Consider the following 17,550-nt stretch of genomic DNA (forward strand, 5'->3'; position numbering starts at 1 on the left):
GAAGTATAATCATGTATGAATAGGTATCAGCCAAATATTAGTAGAAATTATTTTTACTCATTTTTTGTATCGTTATTATAAATCAGTAATTAACTAATTATTACATATGCCTTAATTTTAAAGTCAGCAATTGAATCCACAAAAACGAATAACATATTTGTAATTCATGATCTAATAAGTACACTAATCCACAAACCATCCCAATCACCCTAAGAGGTTAAGACTAATTTGGTTTAATATGATTGATATGTTAAGACCAACAGATGGAATATATAATTTGTATGTTTTCCCTTAATTGAAGTCTCGTTTAAACATCACTTTCATTAGACAAACAAAACACAGAGTTGCAATAACAAAGAAATATTACCGAGGACACCAACCTTTATTTTGCTCTATATCATTACTTTATAAGTGTCACAATCAAAGATTATGCATGTCGCTCTATATATAGATAGGAAACTACTCATATGTACATTTCGGGTTATTCCAACCGTTAGGTGGATTTTGAAAACGAACCATACTTTCTAACATTGCACATTACTCATTATGAGTTGTTAGTATATGGAATATGTATCTATAAGCATGTGTTGTGTTTTTAACCACAACCGGTTTGATTAATTTGATCATGATTTGGACATTTTCGTACCATTGTAGGCATTTTAGTAGCAAAGTGTGTGACATGTCAACGATTGATCTATGATATTTGACCCAATCGAGAGATAAACCGATTAACAAAAAAAAAAACATCATTAGAATGGTAAGAATATTAATTTGACGATTTTGAGTTACAAAAATACATTAGTTACATATGCATTTTATATTGATTATCAATTAATTAAGTTAAATATATAAGCAAACTGCTTAGTTGAGACTTATGACAATGTAAAATTATTTGAACAAATTGACCATTCATTGACTAAGAAAAAGATATGTACAAACTCTTGCTTAAGAAATCGTTGGACAGTAGTCGGGCAGTTGAGAGCATGGGCATTGGTCCGTCCTTCGTCCGTCCTACATAATTAAAAGGATTAATTTAAATCAAAGTCATAGAAAAATGAAAGATACGTTCCTATAAACGGGACATTTTTTATGCGTCCCTCATAACACGTGTTTTTCTGTAATAGGTTGTTGTTTTATGGGTAGGGTGAGAGAAAAAAACTCGATGTATCGTTTCATTTTTTCTCTCGAACTCTCTCTCTTCACTCTTTCTGTATCGCGACGGCGATTTTTTTTGCAAAGGGCGATCGCCTCCATCAAAGTGAAGATTTTGTAACGCGAAGGCATATCTGTTGTATCATCTTCCAAAATATCCGCCGTTTCCAATTGTAAGAGGTTTGTGTTGTAAATTCGAATCCGATTTTGATGTATTCTAGANGGGAATTTGTTTGGATAGTTTACTATGTGTTTTTAGATATATGATCTCTCTGATTTTTGTTTCGATTTAGGGTATTGGATTATTTTTTTGGTATCGATGGTTGAGTGTGTCAATTTTTTGTTATAATTAGGTTTTTGGTTTATGTTTATGGGTTTAGCTAGTTGACTGTCCGAGTTTATGGCTTTGTCTGTTAAGATTGTTGTCAGTTTGTATTGATTATGTGGATTCTTTTATGCTAAACCGAGTATAACCTTGCAATTGTTTGTTTTTCATGAGTTTCCTCAGCGTCACCTGAAGAAAGCCACACATAACGGGAAGCAGTAGCAACAATCATCGAGTAAGAGGTAAATAATCGATTCCTTTAGCTACAGATATGTCCATATATTGTTGTTTGGTGGACTCGGTTTTGTAATTGCTGTGGTTGTCTTTGTAGTGGTCGTTGTGGTTGTCTTTGTAGTGGTTTTTTTAGTGGTTTTCGTAGTNGTAGTGGTGTTTGTTGTGGTCTTTGTTGTGGTCTTTGTTGTGGTATCATAAATTGATTTGATAAACAAGTTAATATGATTGGTAAACTGCTTGCTAGTATAAAGGATAGTGTAGTTGATGATTGAAGTCTGATAAAAGGGAGCGAATATTAGTGGTGATAATCTATGTTAAAACTCAAAGATTAATGCAAAACTAACATATATAAAACCGGAAGTTTTTTATAACTTAGTTTTAAAAATGTAAAACTCTTTAGAAAAACTCTATTCTTACTAAAAAAACAGAGTTAAAGGCTATAATGTTTGGCTTAAACCATCTCCTCTATGAATTTAATGGGATAGTATAATGCTTTGGTTTTTTATAAGTTGTCATAAATTATGATTAGACTTAGGTAGTTGGTGGATAGATCATTATGATTGTTAAGTTATTACTTGAGAACGGTTTCACCTTTTAAACACCAACCAGCCTTCAATTTTTCTCCATCATCTTCTATCTCTCTTCTGTCTCCATCATCTTCTATCTCTTTTCTTTGAGAACGATTTATGTTCCTCATCTTAAACTTCTATCTCTCTTTGGTACACTCTTTTCCTCATCTTCTTAAACTCTTTTCCTCTTTGGTACACTCTTTTCCTCTTTCGTACACTCTTTTTCTCATCATCTTAAACTCGTCTTCCTATGACTTCTTACAATACATTCTGTCAGTCGTCTTCTAGTTATTTAGAGCTTCTCAACAGTCAAGGAGAAGCTCTTAACCAAGACGGTGCTTATGAAATACCTACTTGGAGCTCTCAACAATCCCATGATGAACCTCTTTCTCAAGAGACACCTGTCAAGAAGGATAGGAAGAAATGGAATCCGACTGACGATGAAATACTAATAAGTGCGTGGCTGAACACTTCAAAGGACCCGATCATTGCAAATCAACAAAAGGGAGGAAGCTTTTGGCAAAGGGTTCAAAAATACTATGCAGAGTCTCCTCATGCGATAGCCAATGGTGAACAGGGTGTGAACATCAACTGTAAGCAGAGGTGGTTCAAGATCAATGAGTCCACAAACAAGTTCTGCGGGGCTTATGCAGCTGCAGAGAGACAAAACAGTAGTGGACACTCTGAGAACGATGTGCTGAAGGTGGCTCACGACATCTACTTCTCTGACTATAAGACGAAGTTTACAATGGAGCATTGCTGGTGTTTGTTAAGGTATGAGCAGAAATTCCTTAACCAAAACGCGATTAACACACCTTCACCGTCAGTCAGAACAAAGAGGAAACCAGTTGATGCAGTTTCACAATCCGAGGGAACCCACACTGAACAAGACTCCAAGATAAGGCCTCAAGGTGTCAAGGCTGCTAAGGCTGACAGGAAGAAAGCTCAGGGAAAGGCTCTTGCTGAGTACACGAGCATGTGGGAAGTAAAGAGGGTGGATATGGCTGAAAAAGAGAAGCTACAGAAGCTTGCCATACTAGACACACTCCTTACTAAACCAGAAGCTTGTTTGTTTTGTTTTTTTTTCAAGTTTTTGTAATTTTGTAATTTTCTTATGTTTTTAATGTCATTGTTATATGTTTTATTTTAATTAAAACTTTAATATGTTTTTACTTATTAATTTAAATAATTACTTTTTAAAATTAAAAATATTATTATTTTTTCTAGGAGAGCAACTGTGAGGAACACCAATGCTCATACCAAACTTAAGAAACTCTCAAAATAAGATTAATATATTTGAGGGACCAAAATTTTGTTCCAACCAATGCACATGGTCTGAGATGGGTCTAGCGCCTAGCAAGAAAATCAGAGATTAAACGGAGTTAATCGAGGATTAGTTTTAGAATTATTTTATTAAATTTATGAAAAATATAACATTAAATATATGTATAGTATTGTTTTTTAAGTTACGGTAAACAAATAAAACTAAAATTTCAAAACAAAATTTTATGATTTTCATTAAAAGATTATAGTTTAGTTATTGTACAATATCACGAAGTCTTAATCTAATTGTCTAAATAACAAAAAAGATGATTTATATTTGACATTAAAAATAATTGATATACACAAAATTAAATGGAGAGTAATCGGATTAGACAGAAACTAATCGGATGATTGATTTTTCAAAGGAATTAGTCATGAACCTAGTGATATTACGGAATATAATTGGTACGAGAATTTTTAAACAGTTATCCAACAACAAAAAAAAAAAGGTACAACTACAAAAATACTTCCTCAATCCCTAAAAGATTGAAGTTAGAATTTTTTACACATTTTAAAAAAACAATGATTACTGAGTTTAAATATATTTTTTTCTTTAACTAAAAAAATATTATTTAATTTTAAACCAATAACAATTTAAAATTTTAAATATTTTCAATAATTACTTTTTGAAGTTTACAAAATATTAATTATTGTGGCACAGATATAGTAGCTTGTACGTTTGCTTTTTGTATTAACCTCGAGTTTTGCAGTAAAACAAACATACTTTTTTATTCGATTTAATGAGAAAAACTCTCTCTCATCTGGAGAGAGTGTGGCTTTACCTTTTGCACACGAGAACTGCATTTGATGTGAAATAACGTATCACAACTCTGTTTTATCTCTCTGATCCATAATAAAAGTCTTTTTCACTGATTCGTGTCTTTGCTCTCTTTATCAGTTATAGATTCCCGAATATTTTTCTGTGGGTATTTGTTTGTTTGTGTTAAGACTGAAGTCAGAGATTCTACACAACTTCACTTTTTTTTTGTTTGTTGAACCATTGTGTTGGTTTGTTTATTTCGAGACTTATTCTTTAAATTCAGTTTTTATTTTCCTGATTTCATATTGAACAGTGTTGTTAGCTTTATAAAGTCATAAAAGCTTAGTTCTTTTTGGACAATTTTGGAAATAAAAGAAACATTCCACATGTTTCAGCTCTTCATCATGCTGATAATCTGTCTTTGTGACTTTGGAATTGTTGCACTTGCTTGAAGGAGTAAATTTATATCCTTGTATTATATGTAAATCTTAAACAGTACTAGCTTATAATACTCTTTTTTTTTCTTTTTTTTTGCCAATTAGGTCCATTGACATCTCTTAATGCACATGATATATCATTATCTTGAATGGTTCATTGATTGAAGTTATCTAGCTCTAAAGTGTATTTATAATTTATTGATTCACCATTACAAGTTACATAATATTGACCACCACTACAAGTTACGTACATGTTATTTTGGAAAATCGATTGTCATCATCCTGCGCATTTGCGATGATAACTTCAAACTATATAGATGTATAATAATACTCCGTTAATTTATTGGTGCTACGGATAAAACTTTTTCTTATTCTGTTAATCATAATTTTTGTTGCAAGTTAATTTAATTTGTTAATTTGCTTGATGAGTTTTCCTATACTTTTAACTAGGATATATCCCGTGCTTTAAGCACAGACCAACATTTTTAAAAAAAATTATAATATAATAATAAAAATTAGTGTTTTATTTAAATATATATATATATATATTTTGTATACAAAATCAAAATGATTATTCCAAACAGTTTGTAAATAAAATAAAATAAAGATGATAGGAGAATCTTCGAATTTAGTTATTAAAAATAATTGTATTATAAATTTGGATATAAAATCTTAGTTTTTAAAATTCTGATTGGTTTATATATTTTTAAAAAAATAATTAGTAATTTCGTCCATAATTTATTAGCGAGAGAAAATATATTTTTAGATATTTTTAGATTTTTTAATATTTGATCTGTAAGTATTTTTATTTTTAATTAATTGTATTTATTTAAATTAGTTAATTAAGCTTAATTAATTTTTTCTAATGGTAATTGAATGTAATTTTTTACATATTTTAAGGTTGATTTCATATTTGTACTTCTTAATTAATATAGTAGGATTAATTCTGACTTGGTTAAAAAACTTACTATTAATTGTTCAAAATGCTATAAGTTAAAATTATGACTTGTTTAAAAACTTTACTTAAATGGAGTTCAACTCTAGCTCCTAAAATCAGTTTTTAATCAACTATTTTTACATGGCTAATTTCATGTTTTGATGTTCTTGAGATGCTTCACGTCATCAAAGATTAGGAAAAAGATATTTGATTGATCATCCAAAAAAGAAAACACAACTTGGACTTTGTGGTTTTGATTTTATATAATGTTTATGTTGTGTAAAATTGTAAGTTTTGTAACCAGAAGAAACCTAACTGATTGATCTAGAAGCTTTTTGATATGTACTGTACTTAATGTGTGAATCATATGAACTTTACTCACGTGTAGTCCACCGTACGCCACCGTTTTTTAAAATGAACAGAAGCAACTCACACGTGTGTAACTAACACAATGACAAAAACACCCTTACGTTAACGCGTGTACAAAAGTCAAAATAAAGGGTACTTTAGTCACGAGGAAAGTTCTGAGCGGAGAAGAGGAGTTTCCGTTATCCCCTTATATTTTATCTCTATCTCTCTCTCTTTTTCTTTCTCTTCTTACAGACACAACCAACAAAGAAATAAAAAAATCGCACGTTTCTTCTCTCTCTCGCGAACAAATCTGAATTTAGGGTTTTTGAGAAATCTTCATTTTGTGATTTTTCGTAAATTCTTGTTTATTGGATTTTGTTGTGGTTTCGGAAATCCAAATCATCTGTGAAAATCACCATGATTTCTGATTCGATCACCAACGCTTCTGCTACTGCAGCTCCTAGCGCCAGGGATTTCGGAAAAAAGAAAAGGGTATGTTTCTTTAAATGTAAATCTCTTTGAATCTTTTCTCAAATCTCATTTCTATCTTCAAATTTGAATCTTTGTACTTTGGGGTTTGCATTTTTGGGGGGGGTTGCAGACGAACAGGTCGGCGAAATTGAAACAGAGCAAGCTAGGTCTTCGTCGTGAGCAATGGCTTTCTCAAGGTAAATTATCTTTAATTCAAAAAAGATCTAATCTTTTTACATGGTTTGCTTTAGTTTCTTCGAATTTGATTTGGGTTTTTTTTTTTTTTTTATTAGTTGCGATGATTAATAACAAAGGGGATAAGGAGGAAACAGATTCCAATCGAAGAATTAGGAGTGAGAAGCCTGTTCAGAGAGATCGACCGGTTGAGAATTTTGATGTGCAGGGTAGAGATAGAGAAGAAGAGAATCATAACAGTGGAACACAGCATCGTCATGAGAGCTTTATTGAGTCGCTTTCTAATAGCCCTAACAGTATCCTGAGTGGCATGAATTCGATTCCTAATTTTAGCAGCAGTAGCAGCAGTGGAAGTGGTGGCTCTTGCTCTGGTAATATAACAGAAGAAGAGGATGATGCTGATGATTGTTTGGATGATTGGGAGGCTATTGCTGACGCTTTAGCAGCTGATGATGAGAAGAAGCATGAGAAAGAGAATCATCTTGAGTCTTGTGAAGAGGGTGAGAGTATCATCAAGAAATCAGCTTTGCCGAGGGATGGATCTGATGTGGCTGTAAGGGATGCAAAAGAGAACCCGGATTGTTCGAGAACAATGTCGAGGAAGCAAAAGAGTAACCAGGCGTGGAGGCCAGACGATAAGCTACGTCCTCAGGGTCTGCCTAATCTGGAAAAGCAGCGTAGTTTTCCTGTTATGAATTTGCATTTTAGTTCTGTGACAGTGCCATCTTCTTGTCCCATTTGTTACGAAGATCTGGACTTGACAGATTCAAACTTCTTACCATGTCCTTGTGGGTTCCGGCTTTGCCTTTTCTGCCACAAGACGATTTGCGATGGAGATGGGCGTTGTCCTGGTTGCAGAAAGCCATATGAAAGGAACACTATCAAGGTTGAGGCTAGTGTTCAAGGTGGTGGTCTGACTATTCGGCTTGCTCGTTCGTCTAGCATGTTTTGCAGGTCATGAAGAAAAGGATGTGGCGTTTTCTCGGCACGTGTCTGTTTGTTTTTCTCTCTTCTTCTTATTTTCCTCGCATGTTACTACGTTTTTCACCTGTCTTAAAAACTCTTTAGATATGGGTATAGGATTTGTCTTTTGGCAACTGAGAACTATGTTCTATGTTCTTCTATGTCAATGACTCTTCTTCGTCTAAAACATGTGGTGGTGGTTATGTAGAGTTGTGTGTGAGTACATAAGGTGGGACACGGATTTTAAATACATAAAGTTGCAATAAGTCTCTTTCTCATTGCCTCCGAGAAACCTTGCTTATCTGTAATATTCTAAAGGTATCATTTTATACCTTCTGTTATTTTATAGTGGACCATAAATGTTATATCTTCCTACTTGATTCTTTGTTGAGCGACTGAAGACAGCTGCCTGAAAGTCAAGTTTGGTTATATAAAAATTGACATCCGGCTCTACTAAAAAGAGAAAGAGATGAAGATTATTTATATGGTCTGATTCTGTTTTTGATTACTTTACTTCCTTCTTAGCTATATGGTATGCATCCTTGAGTTGATTATATCAATGCTGAATTCTGGTGGTACGCAAATCTTACAGGAATCTATTTGGTTATGTTGTAGCTAGAACTTGGAGCGTTTGCACAGCCAATTGTTTAGAGGTTAGCAACGATTTAACTAATTTGAGTAACCTCAGGCTCCATTCTGATGACATTCTGGTCCTCTTTCACTGTATATCTCCCTACTGTCAACGCTAAAAAATATTGTTTTTGTTGCTGGTTCATGCTATTTGAGATGGCTTTAGTTTAGGCTTTAGAGTAATGTATTTATTTTTAAGATCATTGTAAAGTGGAAACCAAATTTGGCATTAGAATAGAGAACTATTACAGTACTTCACAATGATCATAAAACATGTTTCTTATCCTAAGATCATCCTTAAGAGGAAACCAGATTGATAAACAATATAACAGAGAGCTATTACAATTCTTATTGCACAAATTAAGAAGCCAGACTAGCCAGTGCTCCAATAGCTTAAATAATCGACCACTCAAGGTTCAGGTAGCTCTTGTTTCATCCATCATATGCCTTTGCAGCGGTGATTGGAATTTGTGACTCTCGGGAAGTGTAGTCCACCACTTTCTAAATGTCGAACCCTCCAGAAATATATCCTTATCATCTACTTCTCCTTCTGTGATCCATCCGTCAAGCAACCCTTCTCATGTCTTAACTCTTGCCTTAACTTCCTCATATGGCTTTCCCTTGAGTTCTTCGACCTCAGCCCAAAAGCATGATCCGCACTCTGATCCTGATATCTTTAGCATCTCTTGTATTTCTTCGGGTTGTAACCCTAAGTTAAGATCATTTACCTTGCTCCAAAGCACATCTTTTGCTAACTTGCCTGTTGCCTTCGATTTATAATGTTCGTACCCTCTCTGAGCGTATATGTAACGGCTTGGTCTTCCTCTTACCATGTACGGCCCTGTGTCTTCGTTCTTGAGATGTCTATGGTAGTTTGAAATATCAAGAGGTTCAGTTAATCTGCGGTATTGAGTAGCTAAACTGATCCAGTCTTCCCTCCCCTCGAATCCATCTGGAAGATGATCTTTCTTCACCAAACCAAGCCCTTCGTCAAAAATACCGGCTAACTCCGCTCTCTTGACGTTTGCTTTGAAGTCATTCTCTTCATTTGAAACTTTGAAGGAATCGTAATACCCGTTTTTATGAGCTTGACACTTCGGCTTGTACTCACCCGTTATCCAAGTTAGTCTATCAAGAATTTTATCTCTTTTGGCATCTATCTTCTTCTGATTTTCTTCCCGTTGCTTCTCAGCCTCTAATGCAGCATGAATGCATTGTTTGGCTCTTGTGCTCTGCAAAAAAAAGGAAATATGAATGGTGTAAATGATAGCAAAAACATGCAAGGACAGAGTTATGAAGCTGCACAAATTGAAAAGAGAGTAAGATTTTACCACTCCAAGGTCATTGAGCGCAGAGCCTATAGAGTTTTCTCCATCCAGAAGCAGGTTATGTAGATCCAAGTGATTAAGCAACTTAATCCCAATTGATTGTACCAGTCCCTCATAGCCATGGTGATCTGTAATGCTTCGAAATGGAATCAGAGACCATTCTTGTTCGTCGCTACACTGAGAAGTGTAAAACAACATTTGAAGATTGGCGTCTGAGTTGTTCACTACAACCAATCTTTTCTCTGTAGAGAAGACAAAAGTGCCTACTGGTCTATAAGGACTTAGCTCAAGAAAACTAGAAAGAGTTTCTAAAAACGCTTGACCGTTTCCAATCAACTGATTCACAGCTTGGTACGCAACAGTTGATGTGTCTCGCATCACCGTTTTGTAAAACTCTGTTATTTCCTCGTCGTCCTCTTGAGTTGAAGAAACTCTTGTAGGATCCAATTGGCCAAGAACACAAGGCAGTGTTTTCTCTATGGATGCCTTCCGAGCAAGCATGATCCGAGGGACGATATCGAATCTTGTGACAAAGTTCACGAAGAACCGGCTCCAGTTCTCTCTCCCAAGTGCGTGCTTGAAGATATAGTCACCAACCAAAGGAGCTCCAAATGTCACACAACGAGGCTCACGGACAACACTCGGATTGCGTATTAAGTATTTCTCCAAATACCAAACAGTTGCTAATATCGCAGTTGCTCCTCCTGAAGAATGTCCTGTGAACACAATCTCTTGTCCTCTATCAACCGCTCTTTGCACCTGAAGAAAGCAAGTTTCAGACACAGTCGTTTCGATTAAAACACATTTTAAGAAGGTTTCTGTTTTTTTTTTTTACTTACAGAAGCATGAAATGAGGTTCTTGGACCAATGATGACTTCAAGATTCTTGAGGAAAGCTTCGTTAACAGTAGCGTCAACGTTGTTGCCGATGCTTCTCATACAAGGAAACTCAACACGCTTCATCTTGATTTCTCCAAAGGGAGATTTATTACCCGTAGCTAACAAATCTTTCACCGTGAAAGATGGTCGGAAGGCGAAAAAAACGATTCCTCCGGCTTCTTCTTTGATATAGTGCTCGGTTTGGTAAGCTCCCTTCGACACCATCCATGATTTGGTGATTATATCACCATTGATTCCCATAAGAGCTACAAAGGCCATTTTGATCTAATCTCTCTTTTCTTTGTGGACTTTTTCTTCTCTCTTTCTCTTTTGAGTCGTCGTCTTTGCTTCTTTAGTCCTCCTCCTCTGTTAATTTATTACAGAGATAGAGACGGGAGTAATTACCCAAAATACCCATCGGAATATATCAAAACAAATGTTTTACTCTGTACTATTTGTTAAAGTTAACTCTTATCACTATTGGAGACCCATGACGAAAAGCAAGGAATTTTAGCCGTCCACGTGTCGGGTTTTATGGATCTGTACATCCGACATGTCTGGAGAGTTTCGCAGAAACTTTCATTAAGAGACATAAACATTTCACATTTTGTCGGAAAGTTTTACTCTGTTTGGTTTCTTGCTTGGAAACTTTTGTAGCTTGACTTTGGAGTCTTCGTCTCTTGACTTCGGATTCTTGTTTCAGACGTCAGTCTCGGTTGAGATTTCGCAGTAACTCAGTAATATTCACTTTTGTCGGAAAACGATTTGTTGTTTTATTGCTTTTTTGGTTGAGGAATCTATTCGCTTGGAGTTTAGTTTTTGTAGCTTCAGTTCTAAAATAATCTTATCCGGAAGTAAACCGGATATCGAACCAGTTCGATTTCTCTCAGCTGAAGATTAAACCGAATTACACTACACCTTCTTGCCTTATCTGTTTTGCGTTTCAGCAAGACGTGTCCCATTCGACTAGTTTTGAACTTTTGATTATAAGAGTTACATGAACCGGACTGTAATCAAATTTCATTCGGTTCGATTTTGAGTTAGGATTTATATAGCAAAACAAATCCGATTCGTTTTATATTTCTATATAACTGAATCAGTTAAATTTAAAATTATCGAAGAGAAAATTATGAACTAATATTACAATCGATATTTTTATTTTTTAGCGATCATTTGTAGTAAAAATTTAGTTTGGTTTGTTTAAACCGAATTTGCATAACCATCTATGCTTTCGGATAGAATGGATCAATGGAAAGTCTAGGAGACTAGGATTTTCTTCTTGGTCTTTTATTTAAAACTAGGTTTTGAACGCTATTTGATATATTTTGATAAAAATTATATATGATTGATTACGGTAGTAAAATATTATCTCATAAAAAAAATTAAAATTAGTACTAAGGAAAAAAATTAAATTTCAGATACACAATTTTTTAAAATATAAAAATCAGTTGTGTTATAAAATCAAATCTGATAAGAAAAATCATAAATTTAACTTGACGTCAAGGCAAGACAAATCAAACTGATAACCTCACATATCCTAAACTATTTTCTTTGACCACCAGAAAAAACGAAACAATTTTATAATCATGAATTTAACTCGTTTTCATATTTAATTGATTGTTACCACCTATGTTTTCGTGTTTTTTATTCAATGTTTCCTTATTCTTCATATTCTTTTTTGTCATTTTCATTGTCAAATTTTGTGTTAATTGTCATCGTAACTTTTACCGTTTGATTCTTCGTTATACTCTTTTTCTTCTTCTTCCTCGTCAACTTCTTCACATTCTTCCACTGAAAAACCTTTTTTTAGATTACCACACAACTTGTTAACCCATCAAACTTCAAGAAAAAAATCATTTTTTTTCTCATAAAATTTGTGAAATNATTTTTTAAAATATAAAAATCAGTTGTGTTATAAAATCAAATCTGATAAGAAAAATCATAAATTTAACTTGACGTCAAGGCAAGACAAATCAAACTGATAACCTCACATATCCTAAACTATTTTCTTTGACCACCAGAAAAAACGAAACAATTTTATAATCATGAATTTAACTCGTTTTCATATTTAATTGATTGTTACCACCTATGTTTTCGTGTTTTTTATTCAATGTTTCCTTATTCTTCATATTCTTTTTTGTCATTTTCATTGTCAAATTTTGTGTTAATTGTCATCGTAACTTTTACCGTTTGATTCTTCGTTATACTCTTTTTCTTCTTCTTCCTCGTCAACTTCTTCACATTCTTCCACTGAAAAACCTTTTTTTAGATTACCACACAACTTGTTAACCCATCAAACTTCAAGAAAAAAATCATTTTTTTTCTCATAAAATTTGTGAAATTCATAATTACCAGCATAGTCAACACATGCACCCAATTATTGACAATTTTATCCATATACTTATTTGGTTTTAGATCCACGCGTTTAGAAACTTCTCAAACCAAAATCCTTACTTGGTTTATAATATTTTTAAAACATAATAAAATATACTAATAATTATTTATTTAATATGAATCATATGATATATAGAAATATAAGTACACTATAAGAACATATTAATTATACATAAATAATAGTATCAATTATATTATATCATCAAATAATATCAACCATATCATATTATCAAATAACTGTAACTGTATATAATAGTAACCGCTTGAACCGTAACCGTTTGTTAAACGGTTCTGGTTAAGGTTACAAAAATTTCTAACCATAACCGATGGTTAATAAACATTAACCGTGACAACCGTAACCATGGTCATGTCTATGTATAGCTAATAAAACATGTGTGTTTGTCGTCCATCTTTCTTCTTTAAACCTCAAAATTTGACTCAAACATCAAATTAAGGTCTTGCGATGTCAATACTTCTTTCTTAGACCCAAAAATAAAAAATTAATGAAAGAATATGTTTTACAGCTCATAAGAAATAAAAAACACAAATATAGATAAATAAGATAATTTATGTTTTGCATCAATATTTATAATATTTTAAACTTTTAAAAGGTTTCGAAATATAAAATTTGAACCTTTAAAAAAATTTCAATATTTATAATATTTTAAACTTTTAAAATTTAATACTTATAATATTTAAAAACTTTTTAAAAGCTAAGAACTTTTAAAAGTTTCAATATTTATAATATTTAAACTTTTAAAATTTTAAAATATTATAATATTTTTTTGAAACTGTTTAAAGTTTTAATTTGATTAAATAAAAAACCAGAAAACCAAATAAAACTTTTAAACTTGGACGCCTGATAAATCAAGCTTTCCTGCTCATTCGTTGTTGGAAGCATATTAATCTTATTTATACTGGTTCTGAACCATTGTCTAAAAGATTTCTAGCCGATATGGAATATTGTGCTTAGTTCTTTGATTTCCATAAATTTAAAATTTTTCTTTTTCTAAAAAATTCTGTAAATCTAAAAAATGTCAATGAATGACATGTCAAATCATGATAGGTTGTTTAAAATAATTCTTAATATAGAAAATTCTGGAAATTGTATAAAATGTTAATAAGTGATATGTCAAATTTCTGTTGATTGTTTAAAATTATATGTGGACGGCATTATAGCTCCTACTTTTTATTAGTATAGATTAAAACCCAACTTGAAATTTTCTAAGAAAAGCCATCCAAAGTGGTCCAACGTTTATAATAACTTTAACTTATCTGGACTCGATTCACGTTGACAGCTTTATTTTAAATTAGCCAAAAGATTAGTTTATTTTCGTGTACTAATCCATTCCTAATAGTATCACTAGGTACTGTCTAGGGGAAAATCGCAGGCCAAAATTTTTTTGATGAAAATTTATAATAATTTATTTTGTGATTATATTATTTATAATGGTTTGTGATTAAAAATTTGTTGCTTATATTATAATTTTGTATTTTAAAAATATTAATTGAAAACCTGTTAATAAAATATTTGCATGTAATGAATAATATTATTTAAATTTTTGTCAGTTAAACGAAATCTTTGATATAATTGTGAAGTAAGTTAAAAGATATAACTGACATGTAAAAAAGAAATCTTATATGTTAATTTTTATAAAGTACAAATTAGTTTTGATTCTAATAGATTTTTTTATTTTTCTACAATTTATTTTATTTGATCTGTCCTCTATTTTCGTTTTTTAATTTAAAATATTTATTTAATTAATATTTAATTTTAATTAAGTTTTTTGAACGTAACATTTACACATTTTAAAATTAGTTTTATATTTGTACTTTTTAATTAATATAGTAGGATTTGTTTAAGTTCTTTTGACATTAAAAAAAATTTGGGAGTGTTCATATATGTAAACAACGCAATTTCCACGAAGTGAAGACGAAAAAAGGAAGAGTCGTTCCTATTAAACTTCCAAAAATNTCGACTTTTTTTTTACTTGTTTGATCTATATGAGTTACATGAACCGGATTGTAATCAAATTTTAGTCGGTTCGGTTTGGTTCTATATTGCAAAACAAATCTGACGTATATACTTTTAATTTTTTATATTAAAAATACTATATAACTGAATATAAGTTATTAGGAAAAATTATGAATTTTAGTATTATAATCAATATTTTTAGCGAACATTTGTAGTAAAATTTTAGTTTGGTTTGCTTAAACCGAATTTGCAGAACCATCTATGCTTTCGGATAGAATGAAAGTCTAGGAGACTTTGGATTTTCTTGGTCTTTTATTTAAACTCAACTTGTGGAAAATTGAAATTTCTAAGAAAAGCCATCCAAAGTGGTCCAACGTTTATAATAACTTTAACTTATCTTGCGGGACTCTCGATTCACGTTGACAGCTTTATATTTTAATTAGACAAAAGATTATCTTATCTTCGTGTACTAATCCATTCTTAATATCATTTACTTAAGTTCTTTTGACATTTTAAAAAAGAGAATTGGGGGAGTGTTCATATGTAAAAACAACGCTATTTCCACGCAAGTGAAGTCGAAAAAAGGAAGAGTCGTTCCTAATAAACTTCCAAAAATAACAACACCATTTTACATATCTCATATGTAAAGAAAAAAAAAATGTATCTCTTCCTCTCTAATGAATCCCCCCATCTACAATTTACATTTCTATTTTGTGAAAACCCCATCTTTGTCACTCTTCTTCATCAGTCCTCCTCATTCTATCAGCTAAAGAAGCTGTGATGTCTCAAAAATTGTAAGCCAACAGAATCAGGGACAAGCTTAAGTGTGTGAGGTCTTGAGCTTATAAAGATGATATCATGATAAATCCATTTTACATATCTCAGATCTTTGCTCGTTTAAGCTGCGAGTAGATATCATTAGCTTCTAGCTCTCTCTTGTGCATCAGATTCTTAAAAGCTCTTTCCTCAGCTTTCATTAAAGAATCTCTTAATCTCTTCACATCAGCCAATTTCACAGGTTTCAATAAGAAATCTTCAGCCCCTTCTTCAAGACATCTGAAAATAATTTTTAAAAATCAAATATTAGTGATCCAATTCCATATTGTTTGTTCATAGCTTTTAGATGTAGAAGATGGCCAGCTCATATTTGATAATTATTATACTTAATTAATTTTGGTAAAAGAGGGTTGGTTCCTTTATTAGCAAAAGCATGTGAGGTGTCTATCACGAGGATGAGATTTATAATGACCCTACCTAAGATAATGCAAAACGATTAAACATATCATTATGGGGGACCTAACATGTCACCGCCTATAGAATCAAATCTCTATAGAAGATCTTGCTTAACTTATGAAGGGATTATTCTTTTCTAAAAAATTATGGCCACAAGAAACAATTTTATATTGGTATTATTCCTAAGATCCATTAGAAAATTTACAACAAAATAAGGACCCACTAAAAATAAACACCAAAATCTCAGCTTGATCCAATCAATATACAACCACCACCATAGTTACCCCATGATGGTTAAAGTAATCCTATAATACTAACTTTTTCTATCATAACAAATCTGATGATTATACAACAATTTAATTAAGTCAAATACCATATCGCCTAACGGTATCCTTTTTCACAAATCCTAGATAAGGTGCGATTACTTAAAAGTTTCCTAAACAATACCTTCTATAAATCTAATCACCCGAATCTCCTGAAGTAATAAATGCCCAAAATCTATCAAGTTTACTATATTTGGTAAATTTTACTCTTACATGATCATAATAATTAAGATAATATATGAAAATATACCTATCGATCCGAGGCAAGATGTTCTCTGACGACATAATCACCACTGGTATTTCTCTGAATATTGATGATTCCTATACAAATTCAAAATTCATAAACAAGATTAGATCAAACTTCACTATATATATTTGCTATAGTGTCAGATTTTTTTTTATAAGAAAACTTACTTTGATCTTCTTGAGTAGTTCATATCCAGTCATCCCGGGCATCGAATAATCCGTCATTATCAAATTAATCTTCAGATCCTAAGAAAGTAAACAAAATCTTCAATACCAAATTTTGAATCCATTCTGAAAACCAAAAAAAAAAAAACACTAAGATGATCAGATCTATTACCTCAAATCCAACTGAACCATTCTCTCCATCTAAGCCAAGATACTGTAAAGCTCTTGTCGCACTATCAACCACAGTAACTGATGAGACAAAAATAAAACGTTAGTTTCTTGAAGTCTAAAAAAAAAACAGAGTCCACAAAACAATCCAAAGTCCAAACAACACCTCATTATACCTTTACAAGAAGAGACTCTAAGCAAACGCTCGATGAATTTACGATCAACCATGCTATCATCAACGGCAAGAACATGAAGAAGCTCCTGTGAAGAAGCTAATGAAGAAGTGTCGTTGGAGATATCCAACATCTCTGGACGTAAAACCTCAGCCATATCAACGAGAGAGAATAAACTTTGAGGATTTGAGGAAAAGGTAGAGGAGATTTGATATTGCATAGAGAGACGATGAAGGATTTGAGAGAATGAGATAAAAATGGGATATATAAGGAAGAAAGAGAGGGAAAATAAAAAAAAAGGATATGATATGGAAAGGATT

The 17,550-nt window shown here is 32.2% G+C and overlaps 3 protein-coding genes and 1 pseudogene across 3 annotated transcripts; 2 read left to right on the plus strand and 2 right to left on the minus strand.

Annotated features, from left to right (window-relative positions):
- LOC104783886 (glutathione S-transferase T3-like) lies at positions 2,531–4,693 on the plus strand. Its single transcript, XM_010508988.1, has 2 exons — positions 2,531–3,347; positions 4,677–4,693. Exons 1-2 carry the CDS (start codon positions 2,531–2,533, stop codon positions 4,691–4,693), a joined length of 834 nt encoding a protein of 277 aa, XP_010507290.1.
- LOC104780619 lies at positions 6,329–8,058 on the plus strand. Its single transcript, XM_010505129.2, has 3 exons — positions 6,329–6,580; positions 6,690–6,756; positions 6,853–8,058. The coding sequence occupies exons 1-3, from the start codon at positions 6,506–6,508 to the stop codon at positions 7,713–7,715; spliced, it is 1,005 nt and encodes a 334-aa protein (XP_010503431.1). The 5' UTR covers positions 6,329–6,505; the 3' UTR covers positions 7,716–8,058.
- Positions 8,556–10,924, minus strand: LOC104780620 (annotated as a pseudogene).
- On the minus strand, positions 15,493–17,550 carry LOC104780621 (two-component response regulator ARR5). The gene is made up of 5 exons (XM_010505131.2): positions 17,234–17,550; positions 17,062–17,138; positions 16,893–16,970; positions 16,729–16,799; positions 15,493–15,978 (listed from the first exon to the last, which is right to left on the minus strand). Exons 1-5 carry the CDS (start codon positions 17,448–17,450, stop codon positions 15,804–15,806), a joined length of 618 nt encoding a protein of 205 aa, XP_010503433.1. The 5' UTR covers positions 17,451–17,550; the 3' UTR covers positions 15,493–15,803.

This window comes from Camelina sativa, chromosome 4, assembly GCF_000633955.1.
Source record: "Camelina sativa cultivar DH55 chromosome 4, Cs, whole genome shotgun sequence".
Taxonomy (NCBI): Eukaryota; Viridiplantae; Streptophyta; class Magnoliopsida; order Brassicales; family Brassicaceae; genus Camelina; species Camelina sativa.